Source organism: Caretta caretta, chromosome 7 (genome assembly GCF_965140235.1).
Source record: "Caretta caretta isolate rCarCar2 chromosome 7, rCarCar1.hap1, whole genome shotgun sequence".
In the NCBI taxonomy this organism is placed as follows: Eukaryota; Metazoa; Chordata; order Testudines; family Cheloniidae; genus Caretta; species Caretta caretta.
This window is the reverse complement of record NC_134212.1, coordinates 124725855-124744140: the sequence shown is the minus strand read 5'-3', so window position 1 is coordinate 124744140 and position 18286 is coordinate 124725855. Positions and strand designations below refer to the sequence as shown.

Genomic DNA, 18286 nt, shown 5'->3' with positions numbered 1-18286 from the left:
CTGTTTAGGGTGTTGTAGGCATCATGGCAGAGGACAGTTTTAAGGAGGGATTTGAAAGAGGACAAAGAAACGGGTTTATAGATGTTAATGGATGCTCCTTCCATACAGAAAGGGCAGCGTGGGAGAAAGAGCAAAAGGTACTCATGGGAAATTTGACAAATAGACAATCAAGACTGACTTCATTGCCCGATCAGGGGGTGGGAGTTGTCCTCTTGATAGCCTGTGAGTGGTAGCAGCTTGGGCTGGGATAGCCTGTGTGGGTCCTGAAAAGTAAAGACCACTACTTAGTGCTTGATGCACTGGAGAAGGGGGAGCCAGTGAAGGGATGCGAAGAGTGGGACAATGTGGCTGTGGTGATGATCTTTGCAGCAGCATTTTGAATGCATGTAGGTGGGCCTGGGTGACATTTGTCAAGTCCAGAGAGGAGGAGGAGGGGGCTGCAGCGGTTGATGTGCGGGACAATGAGGGCCTTGCTGAGCATTTGATCTGTTCTAACACAGAGGAAGGGCTGGATCTTACAGCAGTTGTGCAGGAAGAAATGGCTTAAATTTCTGTGTCTAGTAGGAATATTTTTCTTTAAACGGTGCTTCCTGTAGTGGGGTGTGATGGGAGGAAGTATAGCTGCGTCTACACTAGTTGATTTATTTGAGCATGAGCTTTCGTGAGCTACAGCTCACTGCATCCAATGAAGTGAGCTGTAGCTCACGAAAGCTCATGCTCAAATAAATTGGTTAGTCTCTAAGGTGCCACAAGTACTCCTTTTCTTTTTGCGAATACAGACTAACACGGCTGTTACTCTGAAACTAGTTGATTTGTTTTTCAGCAATGGTGTGAACTCCAGGTTCGGCCAGACGGGCATTTTACCACAGCTTTGAGGGCGTTAGAGGATATATTGGTGGTAATGCATGCATCTAGTCTACACCAGCTTTTATGCTGCTGCTGCTGAAAAATGGATAGGAAATTTTCTAGTGTAGACAAGGCCTATATCTGAGACACCAGCTCAGACGTTTTCTTGTCAACGAGTCAAACTATAAAGGTGATTTGCTTTTTGTGTAGAATATGGCATGGGAACATCTGGGCAACTCCTGCTGGAAGTACAGTCTCGGCTGTCATATAAGCCCCAGGGGTCTTTGAGGGGTCCTCTTTTTAGTGTTATTGTTGGCATTGCGGGCATTTTATAGGTGTGTAGGAAGACAAGATCCTGTTCTGAGCAGTTTTAATTCCAATAGACAAAGTACAAATAAAGGTTATAAGTGGAGTTAGCCAAAATGCAGGATTTCTGGTTTGCAGGAAATGTAACATTTTCAAAAGTTGGTTTTGCTGTGAATGAGAGTGAATCCAAACTTTAGTGAAATTTCCCATGAACTAGAATTCCCCCCCCAGCTTCATTTCAGAAACACTGAGGTGTTCATGAAAGGAAGTCTTCTTCCCTGGCTGGAGAGCTGCTGAATGAAATTGATGTTCTTGTCAGTTTCATAGTGGCTAAGAGCAGACAGGAAGCTGACAAAAATGTCAATTCCACCTCTCAGTTGTGGGGGCTCCCAAGGTCTGCATCTATGGGAAGTGCAATACACATGATGGGGCTGCCCCCCTAGGCTCCTGGCTCAGGGGCAGGGAGCCTGTAATGGCAAGTCCTGTGTCTCTCCAGCTTCCCGGACTTTCGGGGGGAGGCAGAGCACTGGGGCTGTTCAGCTCCTGGTGCTGGCAGGGAGGTTGAGCACCCAGGCATTGTGCTTTGGCTGCCCTCCGAAAAAGGTTTTCTCAATTTCCATAGCAAAAAGTGAAGCCGACGAGAGCCTGCCGTGTGACTGGCCTGCTAGTCCAAGCATAGGAAGCAGACTTTAGAAAGATGCAGGGATGTGAGCTGGAGAAGATGGCAGGGTTCAGTAAGATTGGAGCTAGCAGAGTATAGAGCACAAAGGGCTTGTGGTGGGAAACCAGGGCAGAGGGGAAGGTATAGAGCCTGGGATGTGAGGTACAGATTTTGAACCAGATGTGGAAGAAGAGCAGAATCCCTCCACTGGCATCAGGTCTGAGGAGATGCATCCGTAGTGTTAGCTTACAACACTTGTTTTACATTCTGACCGAGGGATCCATATCTGACCTCCTGTTTGGAGGAATACCTATTTTTCCTTATGAACATAAGAATGGCCATACTGGGTCAGACCAAAGGTCCATCCAGCTCAGTATCCTGTCTCACGACAGTGGCCAATGCCAGGTTTCCCAGAGGGAGTGAACTTAACAGGTAATGATCTAGTGATCTCTCTCCTGCCATCCATCTCCACCCTCTGACAAACAGAGGCTAGGGACAGCATTCCTTACCCATCCTGGCTGATAGCCATTAATGGACTTAGCCTCCATGAATTTACCTTGATACAGACATAAAACCATATATTTAGTTTTTAAACATAATGCCTTATATAGTGGCTGTACATACATTTCACAACAATATTAATGATCATTGTGACCCCAACTTCCATTTAAGATGTCACATGATGTTCTTTGATAAACTGGAATGTACAAACTAGAATCAAGATATTCCTGTAGCCCTCTTGCCAGTAGGCATTTAAGTGTTCTTGGGTCACAGTCAGCCAGGTTTAATCTCCCTCCATTAACATCTGTGTCCAGTTTCCCACCTCTAGTGACCCAGGTGACCTCAGTCTTAGTCATGTTCATTTCCATCCCAGGCCAGCTTTCCTATTTCCTCTGACTTCTTTTGAGGATGTCTTTATTACTATGTTGTCTCCATATAGCAGCTGCTCACCTTTTCTCATTGGTGGTTTCCTGCTGATATAGTCCATCAGTATGATAAACTGCAGTCGACTCCTGGTCCAGTCCAGCTTTCATCTCAGTGGGACTTGTTATCATTCCCAAGCAGGTTTGGATCACTGTTTTAGGTGAACTGTACAGGTCCTTCACCATAGTTGTTAAATCTTCAGACACTCCATATTTCCTCAGCTAGTGTGCGCGTCCTTCTGTCCACTTTTGCACTGGCAAGAGCGTATGGCGTCCCTGACATGCAGCGCACGGAGCCTTTCCCCAGTTATGCTAAGTACATGCCCACTCTCTCCCCATCTGCTTGCTGTAGACCTTCTGAAACACCAACAGGAGGTATTGGTGTGTCACTGCCCAGCACCAAACTTCATTTAACCTATGGATGGGGGTTTGAGATTGGAGTTTTCCTTCTCCTAGGTAGGCTGCTGTCCTGGGCTAAAGGGCCCCACCTGCCTATCTGCATAGCAATATTAGTGTCGGAAGTGTATTTTGAAGATGTACATGCTTATTAGTTTCAGAGTAGCAGCTGTGTTAGTCTGTATTCACAAAAAGAAAAGGAGTCTTTGTGGCACCTTAGAGACTAACCAATTTATTTTGAAGTGAGCTGTAGCTCACGAAAGCTTATGCTCAAATAAATTGGTTAGTCTCTAAGGTGCCACAAGTCCTCCTTTTCTTTTTGTGCTTATTAGTATGAAAGTTACTTCCATTGCACACCTGCTTTTTAAGTACACTTATTTCTCATGCTTGCTCTCAGCCAAGACAGCAGGTTAATATTCCTTTCTGACTTTTTGGAGAGATCCCACCTTCATCTGAAGTATGGTTCCTCTCTGAATACATTTATACATTTATCTTTGAAAATTCGTGGCGAACAGGGGAAGTCCCGGATGACTGGAAAAAGGCTAATGTAGTGCCAATCTTTAAAAAAGGGAAGAAGGAGGATCCTGGGAATTACAGGCCAGTAAGCCTCACTTCAGTCCCCGGAAAAATCATGGAGCAGGTCCTCAAAGAATCAATCCAGAAGCACTTACATGAGAGGAAAGTGATCAGGAACAGTCAGCATGGATTCACCAAGGGAAGGTCATGCCTGACTAATCTAATCGCCTTCTATGATGAGATTACTGGTTCTGTGGATGAAGGGAAAGCAGTGGATGTATTGTATCTTGACTTTAGCAAAGCTTTTGACACGGTCTCCCACAGTATTCTTGTCAGCAAGTTAAGGAAGTATGGGCTGGATGAATGCACTATAAGGTGGGTAGAAAGCTGGCTAGATTGTCGGGCTCAACGGGTAGTGATCAATGGCTCCATGTCTAGTTGGCAGCCGGTGTCAAGTGGAGTGCCCCAAGGGTCGGTCCTGGGGCCGGTTTTGTTCAATACCTTCATAAATGATCTGGAGGATGGTGTGGATTGCACTCTCAGCAAATTTGCGGATGATACTAAACTGGGAGGAGTGGCAGATACGCTGGAGGGGAGGGATAGGATACAGAGGGACCTAGACAAATTGGAGGATTGGGCGAAAAGAAATCTGATGAGGTTCAATAAGGATAAGTGCAGGGTCCTGCACTTAGGACGGAAGAACCCAATGCACAGCTACAGACTAGTGACCGAATGGCTAGGCAGCAGTTCTGCGGAAAAGGACCTAGGGGTGACAGTGGACTAGAAGCTGGATATGAGCCAGCAGTGTGCCCTTGTTGCCAAGAAGGCCAATGGCATTTTGGGATGTATAAGTAGGGGCATAGCGAGCAGATCGAGGGACGTGATCGTCCCCCTCTATTCGACATTGGTGAGGCCTCATCTGGAGTACTGTGTCCAGTTTTGGGCCCCACACTTCAAGAAGGATGTGGATAAATTGGAGAGAGTCCAGCGAAGGGCAACAGAAATGATTAGGGGTCTGGAACACATGAGTTATGAGGAGAGGCTGAGGGAACTGGGATTGTTTAGTTTGCAGAAGAGAAGAATGAGGGGGGATTTGATAGCTGCTTTCAACTACCTGAGAGGTGGTTCCAGAGAGGATGGTTCTAGACTATTCTCATTGGTGGAAGAGGACAGGACAAGGAGTAATGGTCTCAAGTTGCAGTGGGGGAGGTTTAGGTTGGATATTAGGAAAAACTTTTTCACTAGGAGGGTGGTGAAACACTGGAATGCATTGCCTAGGGAGGTGGTGGAATTTCCTTCCTTAGAAGTTTTTAAGGTCAGGCTTGACAAAGCCCTGGCTGGGATGATTTAATTGGGGATGGGTCCTGCTTTTGAGCAGGGGGTTGGACTAGATGACCTCCTGAGGTCCCTTCCAACCCTGATATTCTATGATTCTCTGAAAAGCATCTATTTAAAAATGGCACCACCTTGCTCACCAGATGCGCTGGTGTTAGCGATAGAAATACATTTATCCTCTTTTTACTCCTGTTAGCCTGCAGAGGCAATGAGCTGCATTCTGTTCCTTTGTGTATCATCAACAGAATTGGTTACTGAATTCCAGCCAGCTACACCTGTGCAGACCCACTGAAGGCAATGGGATTAATTGATTCCAAGGCCAGAAGGGACCACTGTGATCATCTAGTTCGACCTCCTGCATAGCACAGGCCATAAAACTTCCCCACAATAATTCCTAGAGCAGATCTGTTAGAAAAACATCCAGTCTTGATTTTAAAAATTGTCATGGTGGATTCTCCATCGCTGGCCCTTGGTAAATTGTTCCGATGATTAATTACTGTCACTTAAAAATATACGCCTTATTTCCAGTCTGAATTTGTCTAGCTTCAACTTTCAGCCATTGGATCGTATTAGACCTTTCTCTGCTAGACTGTAGAGCCCATTAGTAAATATTTGTTCCCCATGTTGATTCTTATAGATTGTAAGCATGTCACCCTTAATCTTCTCTTTGTTAAGCTAAATAGATAGACTCAAAGAGATCAGTCTCTGTAAAGTATGTTTTCTAATCCTTTAATCATTCTCTTGGCTCTTCTCTGATCCCTCTCCAGTTTATCAACATCCTTCTTGCACTCTGGGCATCAGAACTGGACACAGGATCCAAGCAGTGGTTGCACCAGTGCCAAATAGAGGTAAAATCACCTCTCTGCTCCTACTCGAGATTCTCCTGTTTATGCATCCCAGGATCGCATTAGCTCTTTTGGCCACAGCATCACACTGGGAGCTCCTGTTCAGCTGATTCTCCACCAGGACCCCAAAATCTTTTTTCAGGGTCACTGCTTCCCAGGATAGACTCCCCCATCCTGTAAGTGTGGCCTACATTCTTTGTTCCTAGATGTAGACATGCAGCCATATTAAAACATGTTGTTTGCTTGCACCCCAGTTTCCCAAACACTCCAGATAGCTCTGAATCAGTGGCCTGTTCTCTTCATTATTTACCACTCGCCCAATTTTTGTGCTGTCTGCAAACTTGATCAGTGATGTTTTAAAGTTCCCCCCGCAGTCATAGATAAAAATGTTAAATAGAGTTGGGCCAAGAACCGATTCCCATGAGATCCCACTGGAAACACACCTGCTCAATGATGATTCCCTGTTTAGTTACTTTTTGAGACCTGTCAGCCAGTTTTTAATCCATTTAATATGTGACATGTCAGTTCTGGTTTTGTAATCAAAATGTCGTGTGGTACCAAGTCAAATGCCTTTATTACCCTTATCAGCCAAACGTGTAATTTCTTTAAAAAAAAAAAAAAAAAAAAAAAGATACCAGGTTAGTTTGACAGGATCTGTTTTCCATAAGCCCATGTTAATTTGCATTAATTACCTTAACTTTCTTTAATTCTTTATAAATTGAGTTCTGTGTCAGCCACTCCATTATCTTGCCCAGGATTGATGTAAGACTGGCAGGCCAATAATTAACTGGGTTGTTACATTTACCCTTTTTAAAAATAGGCACAACCTTAGCTTTCTTCCAGTCGTCTGGAATTTCCCCAGTGCTACAAGACTTATTGAGAATTAACATTAATAATCCAATGAGCACCTCAGCCAGCTCTTTTAAAACTCTTGAATGCAAGTTAATTGGACCTGCTGATTTAAAAATGTCTAACTTCAGTAGCTTTTGTTTAACACCTTCCAGAGATATTAGTGGAATGGAAAGAGTGTTATCACCATATGATAAGACGATATCATCTGTTTTTTCCCCAAATATGGAATAGAAATATATATTGAACATTTCTGCCTTTTCTGCATTATTATTGATGATTCTACCGTTTCCATCTAGTAATGGACCAGTACCACTATCAGGACTCTTTTTGCTTCTAATATATTAAAAAAACCTCATTATTGTCCTTAATTCTGCTGGCCATTGATTTCTGCTTGTGTGTCTTGGCTTCCCTTATCAATTTTCTACAATTCCTAACTTCTGTTTTATATTAATTGGTATCAACTTCTGATTTCCTCCATTTCTTATATATTATTTTTTATTTTTTTACCGCTACCTTCGCTTCCCGTCTTAACCCAGGTTGTTTTTTTACCCAGCACAGACTTCTTCCTCAATTGTGGGAGAGTGGCTTTTTCTTCATCTAGTAAGGTGTTCTTAAATGATTCCCAGTTATTCACATTTTTCGGATTATATTCTTTCTCCCAGCTGATTCGGCTCATAATTGTTTTCAGCTTTGTGAAATTAACCCGATTTAAAGAACCGTGTGTGTGTGTGTATATATATATATATAGTGCTTGTCTGGACTTTATTCTGCTTGCACATTGTAAGTGTGACCAAGTCATGATCATTCGTACCTAAGCTCCCATTAATTTTCAGTTATGTGATCAGTTCTGGGATCATACAGGGCTTAATATAAAGACAACGGGGGTCATGATGGTGTCACAGAGGGCCTAATTTGTAGATAGTGGAGTTGCACAGGTGTCACTGTGGGCTTAATTTGGCCTGCAGAATCTTTATTATGCGTCATGACTTGCGCAGTGGAAAGAATCCAGCCTCACAGACTGGGGTGGGGGGAAACATGAAGGGCTGTGGGTTAGAAAAAACATTGTTTTACTTGTGGCACCTTAGAGACTAACCAATTTATTTGAGCATAATAAATTGATTAGTCTCTAAGGTGCCACAAGTACTCCTTTTCTTTTTGCGAATACAGACTAACACGGCTGTTACTCTGAAACCTGTCATTGTTTTACTTGCAAACTGGGCACATTTGCAGTGGAATTATTGAGAGGTGACCGATCTGGAGCCTCACAATGGGACCTCGACAAAGTCACTTTTCATGACAGCTCTGTGCTTCATAATGCAGGGGCTAGTTTTGTATTTGCACAACTGCAAAATAAGTTTAAAAACAAACCATGCTTGGTATGGACCTAGCAGTCAGTGCTTGGTGCTAGGAAGCTTTCACTAGACTTGAAATCATTTGTGTGGGTGAGCCCAGCCTTCCTAGCAGTGACAGGTTGAAAGACATTGGACTTTAAAGCGAGTATCAACTAAGTCCATGATTTTCAGTGTATTTGTTGCCATTGAATATTAACTCTATAAAACAAGTCCTGGATTTTGGACTAATGTAGAGTTCATACCCTGCAGTGTCTTTCCCAGCTCTCAGAGTAGCAGCCGTGTTAGTCTGTATTCGCAAAAAGAAAAGGAGGACTTGTGGCACCTTAGAGACTAACCAATTTGTTTGAGCATATTTTTTTCCACTGAATGCATCCGATGAAGTGAGCTGTAGCTCACGAAAGCTTATGCTCAAATAAATTGGTTAGTCTCTAAGGTGCCACAAGTCCTCCTTTTCTTTTTCCCAGCTCTGAAAACCAGTTTGACGCTGCAGTAGTGAACAAGAATGTGGTTATTGAGCATTGCATGCTAAAAAAAGTGCAATGGGTTATTTCTAGGACTGTGTACTGGGATGTGTAGCTGTGTGTGTGAGTGTGCGATTGCTCGCAAACCCAAAAATATTCAGGTTTGTTAGATAAGGAAACAAATTCAAAGCAATGCTAATGCAACGTTGACGTTGCGATGTACATACCAAAGTCTGGAAATGGAAAGATATGGATCGGCCAGTAACCACAGGTTGGATACATGGAGTTCAGAGTTGTTATAGTTAAAACCATATACAGTAATATTATTTTTGCCATTACAAGAGACATACTCTATACAATAAAGCAAAGTGTTTGTGAGGGGGCTGAATTACGGCTGTTGTGGAAATCATAGTTTTAGCTGGCCAGGTTTTGTGATCAAAGCCCCACCGTAACGTTGTTAAGGATTTTGCTTGCAATTTCTGTGGGTATTTTAGTGACAAGTTACTAATAGTGTGTTCATTTGTACGTCACAGGTTTGGTTTGCAGAACTCTGCTGTGGATTCTCAAATGAAATTAGTGATAGATGTGCTAAGCCTGCGTTTCAGAGTAACAGCCGTGTTAGTCTGTATTCGCAAAAGGAAAAGGAGGACTTGTGGCACCTTAGAGACTAACCAATTTATTTGACCATAAGCTTTCGTGAGCTACAGCTCACTTCATCGGATGCATTTTTCCACAGTATGCATCCGATGAAGTGAGCTGTAGCTCACGAAAGCTTATGGTCAAATAAATTGGTTAGTCTCTAAGGTGCCACAAGTACTCCTTTTCATTAAGCCTGCGTTCTGCTTGGATGCACATTCAGCGCCAGATCATCCTGAGCCCAGTGTTGGCAGTGGGTAAACTTTGTAGTGCAGGCAAGGCTTTTATGCATGAACACTTAACTGCCATGGCATTTATGGCTCCACTTTCATGATGCCATGTCTCTTTAGTCCCAGATGAAGTGTCCTGAAGCTTTTGCTGTTGTGACGTTAGTGACTTGAACTGGGACCGCATAGAACATTGTTGCAACCAAGGTCCTGCAGTGGCACCAAATCTTGTATAAAGGGGGTCAAATAAGGTGTCTAAGATGAGGTTATGGTTTGCTGGTTAGGATTATGCGATCTGTTTGCATATATCTTTAAATACAAAAATGATACAAGTATTGGCTCTGTACTGTCTGTTTTTCAAACTTATGCTCTGCTTCTGGGTGACACCCCAGACAAGTTGGTGTCAACTTTGCCTAGCCTGCTTGATGGCCCATTAAGGACCATCAGCTACACAACTGACCCATTGAGAGAAGGCAGACACGCCTTGCGACTCAGCAAGGTGTGCAGGGACCTGCCTATGGACAAAACTCTGAGGTTTTCCCAGACCATGTGAGTGACAGCTTGTCCTTGGGACAAAGAAAGAAAGACCACATGGCAAGAGACTATAAAAACCTGCTGCACCTCCTCCATCTTGTCTTCAATCCTGCTTCTGACCTCTGGAGGGACTTTGCTGCACTGAAGCTTTGAACCAAGGACTGAAAGACCCACCCCAGCTGGGGATGTTCTCCAGAGACTTGATTTGAACCTGCCGTTTATTCCATCACTGCTACAAACCTGAACCAAGAAGTTGGCCGTCACTGTATGTCATTGATTCCATTTAACCACTTCTAGCTCTCATCTTTATCTTTTTCCTTTTATGAATAAAGCTTTAGATTTTAGATTCTAAAGGATTGGCAACAGCATGATTTGTGGGTAAGATCTGATTTGTATATTGACCTGGGTCTGGGGCTTGGTCCTTTGGGATCAAGAGAACCTTTTCTCTTTTACTGGGGTATTGGTTTTCATAACTATCTGTCCCCATAACGAGTGGCACTGGTGGGGGATACTGGGAAACTGGAGCGTCTAAGGGAATTGCTTGTGTGACTTGTGGTTAGCCAGTGTAGTAAAACCAAAGTCTTCTCTGTTTGGCTGGTTTGGTTTGCCTTGGTGTGCGTAGAAACCCCAGCCATTGGCACTCTCAGTTGGGTCCCGCCAGAACCAGCCTCGTTACAGCTGTGCAGTGAAGTGGCTGGTGTACTAAACATTCCCATGCAGCTCTTTCTCAGCTCTGTGGGGTAGATCTCCTGGGCACTCAGCTGCAGCTGCATGTTAATAGAATTGTCCCTGTGAACTCAGGAGTATGAAAACGTGTCGATGCCTTTACATCAGTAATCTGTTTGAAGGAATAGCTCTGTTAACTACAGCCAGTTAGTCCCATTGTTTAAAAAGTCTGCTAATTCAGCATCTCTATCGTGTATAAAAGTTTTCAACAACAAGATTATAGGAATGTTCAATTTTTTCTGCAGGTACTTAGAAAGCCCCCAGTAGCTAAGTGCAGCTTTTAATTTCTAAAATATCTATTTCTTGCAGCTAGATGCATCATATAATTGCATAAAATGAAAACAAACCCCCATTAGCGCTGGCTGATCGTCCTAGGTCATGAGACCAGGTGCTTTGGAGTGAAAGGAGAGTTGAACTTTTCTCTTCTGGTTCCTCCACATGCTCATTTGTAGTCCCTAGAATAACAAATCATAAACAAAGGCATTATTTAATTGTTGCCTCTAGCAATCTTCTGCGTGTGCTTTCCCTGTAACTTAGTTTAAGAGATGCCAAATCCCAATTCTTATCTTGACAAAGACTTGGAGTTTTACATGATCTCATCTTTCTGATGCTGGCCTGGCAGCGAGCACTTGTTTCACATGGGGTTTAGAATCTCCCGTCTTTCTAGACATGTAAGAATAGTGCTAAAACATACTGCACCTCTCACCTCTCTTTTGGTCTGCAGCATGTACATGAGTGTATTGATTCTCTACCCCCCCTCCGCCCTTAATTTGGTGCAAGAACACAGACCCAGGAGCACTGCAAGTTAGTTTATTAGCTTTGACATTGAGATTCATTAGCTGTAATCCAATTAGAAGCACACTGACAGATGTGTTTGTGCACTGGGGCTGTGTGCTGTTTTGGATTCAGAGACTTGTGATTCCTGTTGGAGAGCTTGTTTTGGGTAATCTCATGAAAGATCTGTACTCCGGGCTCAGAGTGGCATCGGTTTTGATTTGTTTGCTAATAGAAACCTTTCTGTTTCCAAAAAGAAAAGGAGTACTTGTGGCACCTTAGAGACTAACCAATTTATTTGAGCATAAGCTTTCGTGAGCTACAGCTCACTTCATGAAGTGAAGCTCACGAAAGCTTATGCTCAAATAAATTGGTTAGTCTCTAAGGTGCCACAAGTACTCCTTTTCTTTTTGCGAATACAGACTAACACGGCTGTTACTCTGAAACCTTTCTGTTTCCGATTATTCTTCCTGATTGGGGAGACATCTTATTTCCTATGACACAGTTAAAAAGAGATGGTGAGTCTCGAGGAGGGAAGCCATCAAGGTGATTTAACAATGTTTTCTTTCTAGTTTGTTTGACTTAAACTTCCCCCAGATCTTAATTGAATGGAGGCCTGCCTGGCTATAAAAATGCTGGTCCAATAGCCGTAAGATTTGGTTCAGTAATTACTGTGATTCACAGTACTGTGAGGCACTCCAAGCCCTGTGTCTGCAGTAAATGAAATCCAAATCTCCATTCTGAAACAGACACCCATTAGTCATTGAAATCTGCTCTTTGAACATATCATGGAAGGAGTCTTGGAAAAGAGACGACTAAGATGGGATATGATTGAGGTCTATAAAATCATGACTGGTGTGGAGAAAGTAAATAAGGAAGTATAGCACAAGAACGAGGGACCACCAAATGAAATGAATAGGCAGCAGGTTTAAAACAAACACAAGGAAGTATTTTTTCACTCACCGCACAGTCACCCTGTGGAACTCCTTGCCAGAGGATGTTGTGAAGGCCAAGACTATAACAGGGTTCAAAAAAGAACTAGGTACATTCATGGAGGATCGGTCCATCAGTGGCTGTTTGCCAGAAGCTGGGACTGGGTGACAGGATGGATCCCTTGATGATTCCCTGTTCTGTTCATTCCCTCTGGGGCACCTGGCACTGGCCACTGTCGGCAGACAGGCTCCTGGGCTAGATGGATCTTTGGTCTGACCCAGTCTGGCCATTCTTATGTTCTGAAGGAGTCCAGGCATTCTGCTTTGGAAGCTTAATTCCACAGCTGTCTCCATGACTGCAGACTTGGGAAGCTGAAGGGGCACCAGAAATGTACTGCAGTGCACTTACCTCTGTGTGCATAATTTATCATTGCTGACTTAGCTGCCGCAAGCGCCTGCCCTTCTTTCCCTGTAGGCTGCTTCAGCTCTAATCTGCCTGTGCGAGCAATGGAATTCTGTAATACCCCCTTGGGCGGAGTGGGGAGAGTGGCAGAGAGTTCAGGAGAATGCCCGGGGTTTGAGCGAGGAGAGATACTCCATTCCCTCCATGCGTGATGTGTAGAGACGGTGAGGAGGTGCTAAAACGTTCCAGTGGTTGATTGGGAAATTTTTATCATATGAAGCAATGTAAATAGGTAATTTGCAATCAATACCATACACTGTGTAACGTCAGAATTACTGTATTGATTGCAACATTAGACGCAGGGCTGTGAGTACCTCGGAAGGTTGAGGAATCGAACGCCCAGACCTTGTGGTGTGTTTCACAATCGCAGAGCACACATTACTAGAGCAGGGCAATGATTGTTTCTTTATACAACAGTCGAGCTGGCACAACACAACTATCAACAGTGAACAAAGGGCAAATCCACAGCGTGAGGAAGAACCAGAACAATGAAATAGAATATTGTTAATGTAGGGAACTGGGATTGTTCCTGGGGATACCCAGGAGTGTGAGGCATCTTGCTACACCCTGCCCTTAGCTTGAGGTCTGTGCCTGCCATGTGTCAGCTCCTTGACTCCTCTGGCCATGGTCATCACAAGCGCTTCCCTCTGAGCCTGCCAGGCTCTGCTGTCCCTTTGCAGGTTCACAGTAGGCACATACCAACCTCCGAATGTCCAGCCCCTGGCCTGCTGAACAACCGCCAGGTTTGCTGCTCCCCAAGGAACAGTACCCTGACTGTACTAGTTACACCTGAGATCGCAGCGCCACTTGCCACACAGCACTTGGGTGTGTTGTGAAAACAAGCAAAAGCTTATTTAATAAAGAGTAGGGATTCAAATGAAAAGTAGAAATATTGGAAACAAATGGTTACATGTAAAATAGAAACAGCATTCTAGAACCTAGACTGACTGACTTAGTTACTGTTAACCCTTATACAGCTATGCTCAGCCCAAATCCTTCCAGTTTATTACAGCCAAGCTTGGCTGTGATCTTCCATTCATGAGACGTGTCACACTGTCCTGTTGTGTCCTCAGTGGAAAGATGCGGGGGAGTACCTCTCCCCCGCCCCCCGTTGTCTTCATTGTTAACCAGGATCTCCCCTGCAGGTTGTTTTTCCGTGTGCCTCTTTCTTGTCCATTTCACAATCTCCTGATTAGCATCCAGCTTAGATTGTAGACAGGCTTCCATTGTGGAGTGGATGATACACAACCCACATGACCAGTGAGTGAGAGAAAAGCATTTATTCCCATCTGGTGACCTTTCTTAACTCTCAGACCATAAGAACATAATTTTCAGTATGGATACACAATTCCTTAAACAGCATCCATCCACATGTTTCACAGTGATTATGCAACCAGTGGGCTGTTGGCTCTTCGTGGAGACCTCACATGCCACCCTTTGATAAACTTAATATGCATACATCTGACCTAGGGGATCCCTGTCAAACTCTATGCATCCCATGTGCCCTCTAACATAGAATCATAGAAGATTAGGGTTGGAAGAGACCTTGTGAGGTCATCTAGTCCAACCCCCTGCTCAAAGCAGGACCAACCCCAGCTAAATCATCCCAGCCAAGGCTTTGTCAAGCCGGGCCTTCAAAAGCTTGAAGGATGGAGATTCCACCACCTCCCTAGGGAACCCATTCCAGTGCTTCACCACCCTCTTAGTGAAAAAGTTTTTCCTAATATCCAACCTAGACCTCCCCCACTGCAACTTGAGACCATTGCTTCTTGTTCTGTCATTTGCCGCCATTGAGAACAGTCTAGATCCATCCTCTTTGGAAACCCCTTTCAGGTAGTTGAAAGCAGCTATCAAATCCCCCCTCATTCTTCTCTTCCACAGACTAAACAATCCCAGTTCCCTCAGCCTCTCCTCATAAGTCATGTGCCCCAGCCCCCTAATCATTTTCATTGCCCTCCGCTGGACTCTCTCCAGTTTGTCCATATCTTTTCTATAGTGGGGGGACCAAAACTGGATGCAGTAGTCCAGATGTAGCCTCTGGACTATGTGGCCTCTGGACCAGTACCTAATAGAGGGGAATAATCACTTCCTTCGATCTGCTGGCAGTGTTCCTATTAATGCAGCCCCATATGCCCTTAGCCTTCTTGGCAACAAGGGCACACTGCTGAGTCATATCCAGCTTCTCGTCCACTGTAATCCCCAGATCCTTTTCTGCAGAACTGCTGCCGAGCCATTCGGTCCCTAGTCTGTAGCGGTGCATGGGATTCTTCCTTCCTAAGTGCAGGACTCTGCACTTGTCCTTGTTGGACCTCATCAGATTTCTTTTGGCCCCATCCTCCAATTTGTCTAGGTCACTCTGGACCCTATCCGTACCCTCCAGTGTATCTACCTCTCCCTACAGCTTAGTGTCATCCACAAACTTGCTGAGGGTGCAATCCATTCAATCATCCAGATCATTAATGAAGATGTTGAACAAAAGCGGCCCCAGGACTGATCCCTGGGGCACTCTGCTTGAAACTGGCTACCAACTACCAACATTTGATATGGGGGGCAAATCCTTGCAGCCCTCGCACAAGTGGGCGAACATTTTGCATTGGATTTTGGTCGGGATCTCAGCGGACTAATGCACTGTAGTGTTTGCCAACCACTTTTCCAGGAAAGAGATACAAAATAATAGATGCCGTAGAGCAGGTTGATCAGGCACTTCTTTGCTTTCTTTCTCCCAGCATAAGAACAAAGGGATATTGAAGCAAATTGGTAGGCAGCAAGTTTAAATACAATAAAAGGAATTACTTTTTCACACAGTCTGTGGAACTGATTGCCACAAGATGTCACTGAAATCAAGTGTTTAGCAAGATTATAGTAAGGACTTCTTTAATAAAAAAAAAAAAAAAAAAAGGCGGGAAGAGACATAAGCCCTCCTGCTCCAGGCCACAAACCAACCACTGACTGACGGGTTAGGACAAAACTTTCCTTGTAAGCAGGCTATTCCATATCTATTCTGCAGGGTTTGTTGCACCTTCCTCTGAAGCAATCTGGTGCTGGAAACTGAACTAGGATCTGGCTAGCCGGACCGTTGGTCTCAGTCAGTATCTTGTGTGGCAATTAACCCCCACCCCCCACTTCCTGCATGCTAGTGGCTGGTAGTATCTTAGTCTAGGGTATAGAGATGTCAGGGCTATGGCAGACAGAACACATTTTGGGGGAAAAACATCCGTGCAGGGGCCATCTCTTTGTATAGTACCTAGCACAATGGGGTCCTGGCCGTGACTACAGCTCCTGGGTGCTGTGGTGATACACTGTCACCTCCTGCTTTCTCAGTAGTTTGGTCTCTGTTCTTACGCCCAGGCTGTACACCATGGCCCAAGCGGAGAAGAAAGGCGGACTGCTCTGGAAATCTTCAGCCTCCAAGAAACTATTGAAAGAGAAGGTTGTGCTAATGTACGATGAGATCTTCATGGTAAGGACTGGGTCCCTTTTCCTTTTGTCCCTTTGGTTTGCCGAGAGAGCTCCATGTGGTGGATTCTTCTCCATGAGACAGGGCACGCTTCTGTCCAGGCCAGGCTGTCCCATAACTGTCTCAAACTGTCTCAAAGGAGGCAGCTTCCTCTGCTGCCTCCTTCAGTGTCACTGTGTGGCGTTCCCCGGGGGATCTAGAATGTGGTGGCCATGAAGTTAGGAAAGGGAGTGGCAGGCCAGGGGAGCCAGTGCAGTAGGAGGCAGGGACTCCATAGTGAGGAGCTGTGAGGAATCTTCTCCTTTTTGGTTTGGGGGAGAGAATATTTCTGGGAGAAAAGAAGAAAAGCTGCTCAGGCGAGAATGGCTTCTGCAAATCCCGCTTTTGGGAATCGGTGTTGGCAATATATTGTACTTGGAGAACTCCAGTGACAGGTGAGTAGCCTTGTCTTCGGGAGTCTGAACTGTTTACACTGATGTTCTGTCTGTGTGCTTAGCCTTTCTCCTAGCTGTACTGTTTGTTCTCATGGGGTCTCCTTTCTCTTTCAGACAGAGGACCCCAGTAAATGCAGCCCTCGGTTCTGGGAGGAGCTTTTCCTCATGAAGGTATCGTAAGAGTTGAAAGCCATCCTCTTATCTTTTGATTCGCCTTTGCTTGTGTGGCCTGGGATGTGGCAGGGACTTGCTTTCCTGTGGGTCTCCGCTTCCTTTCAGCAGCTGGAGGAAATGCATTAATTGGTTTTTCCTTCGTTCCTGACCGACAGGTGAACCTGGAGTATCTAGAAAGCAAGCTGGAGTCTCTGGACGGAGAAGAGTTAATGAAGATAAAAGATAACGTTAACTGTTTGTTCCAGCGCTGCATCCAGGCCTTGGGAGAAGAGCACCCCATCCGAGTGGTCAATGCGTTACAGGTACCGGCTCCGATGGCTCGGGAGTCGGTGTGCGTGGGCCGGTTTTCCGCTTATGGATATTGTCAAGCACCTTGCGCTAGTTTCTTTAGCGGGGATGAGAGGCAGTGGCTTCTCACTGGTAGCTTTCATTATTTATTCCGTTTGGAGGTTTGAGACAAGCACAGTCCTATCTATCTTGGGAAATGTAAATTGCTTTTAAAATGCAAATTCTGAGTTTCTGGAATTGTGAGGAAGACCACCCGCAGCGGGGTAGGGTGGGAAGGGAGGAAGGTGAGGGACCCTTCAGTGCAACAGGTAACCCGGCTGGGAGCTGAAGTATAGTCCAAGAGCAGGTTGTTTGTCCTCTCTTCCCCCCCACCTACTCCCTGCCCCTCATTGAGTTTCCTGACAGAGGAAATGAAATAAAGCTCTGGAGAAGGTGGAGTGAAGTCTGTACAAGAGACCACGCTTATTAGACAATGACTTGTCTGATGAGATTGTATCCATATCTTTGGGGACATTTGGAGCAATTTTGCTCTATGCTTTAGAAATACATTTTTTTAAAGGAACACCAAGAATTGCTAAACAGAGTGTCAGGTGCTGCCCTGGGCTCAGCGTCCCCTTCTGGGCCTTGGCAGTTACACTTCTCTGGTTGTAAATGTGTCTGTCTCCCTTGTTGGTGTGTGGGGCACCCATGCAAGCTGAGGAAACTGTCTGACTGTACAGGCGAAGCAGTGAGAATGGCTGTCTGCATGGTGCAGTCAAATGCGCACACTGGAAAAATATGTATTTTCTCTAATCTCCGAGTTCTCCCAATCTGAGGAGTTACATAGAACAACGGGAAGGGAAGAGTTCAGACAGTAGTGGAACCTAAATTGATGATGGCCCTTGAAGCATCTGTTCTTTGTCAGTCCCTGGAGCAGGGCTTGGAATGGATTTTGGGGGGCGAGTCGTAGGTGTGGCCTGACATCCTGTGCTCAGCTGCTTCCTTCCCTCTTCCCTTCACAGACGTTATGTGCCCTGATTCGTGGCGTCCATCAGAAGAACAAATCTACCTCTGGGTTTGACATCATCAACATGCTCATGGGCTTCGACAGAGCAGAGCTGTGCATGAAGGTAAGGGTCCTGGCATCAGAGGAGCAGCTTGCTGCTCGC

General features: G+C 44.9%; 1 protein-coding gene and 1 long non-coding RNA gene across 5 annotated transcripts in view; one reads left to right on the top strand and one right to left on the bottom strand.

The window, feature by feature from the left end:
* The window catches only part of ARMH3 (armadillo like helical domain containing 3), a 194357-nt gene that overhangs the window by 4241 nt on the left and 171830 nt on the right, over positions 1–18286 (top strand). For 3 of the 4 annotated variants that reach the window (XM_075131117.1, XM_075131116.1, XM_048857270.2), the window contains exons 2-5: positions 16134–16245; positions 16791–16847; positions 17006–17152; positions 18140–18247. In XM_075131117.1, the coding sequence (XP_074987218.1) occupies positions 16144–16245; positions 16791–16847; positions 17006–17152; positions 18140–18247 (414 nt within the window). In that variant the 5' untranslated portion in view covers positions 16134–16143. Of the gene's footprint in view, positions 1–5750; positions 5832–16133; positions 16246–16790; positions 16848–17005; positions 17153–18139; positions 18248–18286 lie in introns of all 4 variants that reach the window. The other variant, XM_048857269.2, reaches the window with a different exon arrangement.
* On the bottom strand, positions 10881–12810 carry LOC142072841 (uncharacterized). The gene is made up of 2 exons (XR_012669447.1): positions 12354–12810; positions 10881–11071 (listed from the first exon to the last, which is right to left on the bottom strand). It is a non-coding gene; the product is annotated as an uncharacterized LOC142072841 (long non-coding RNA).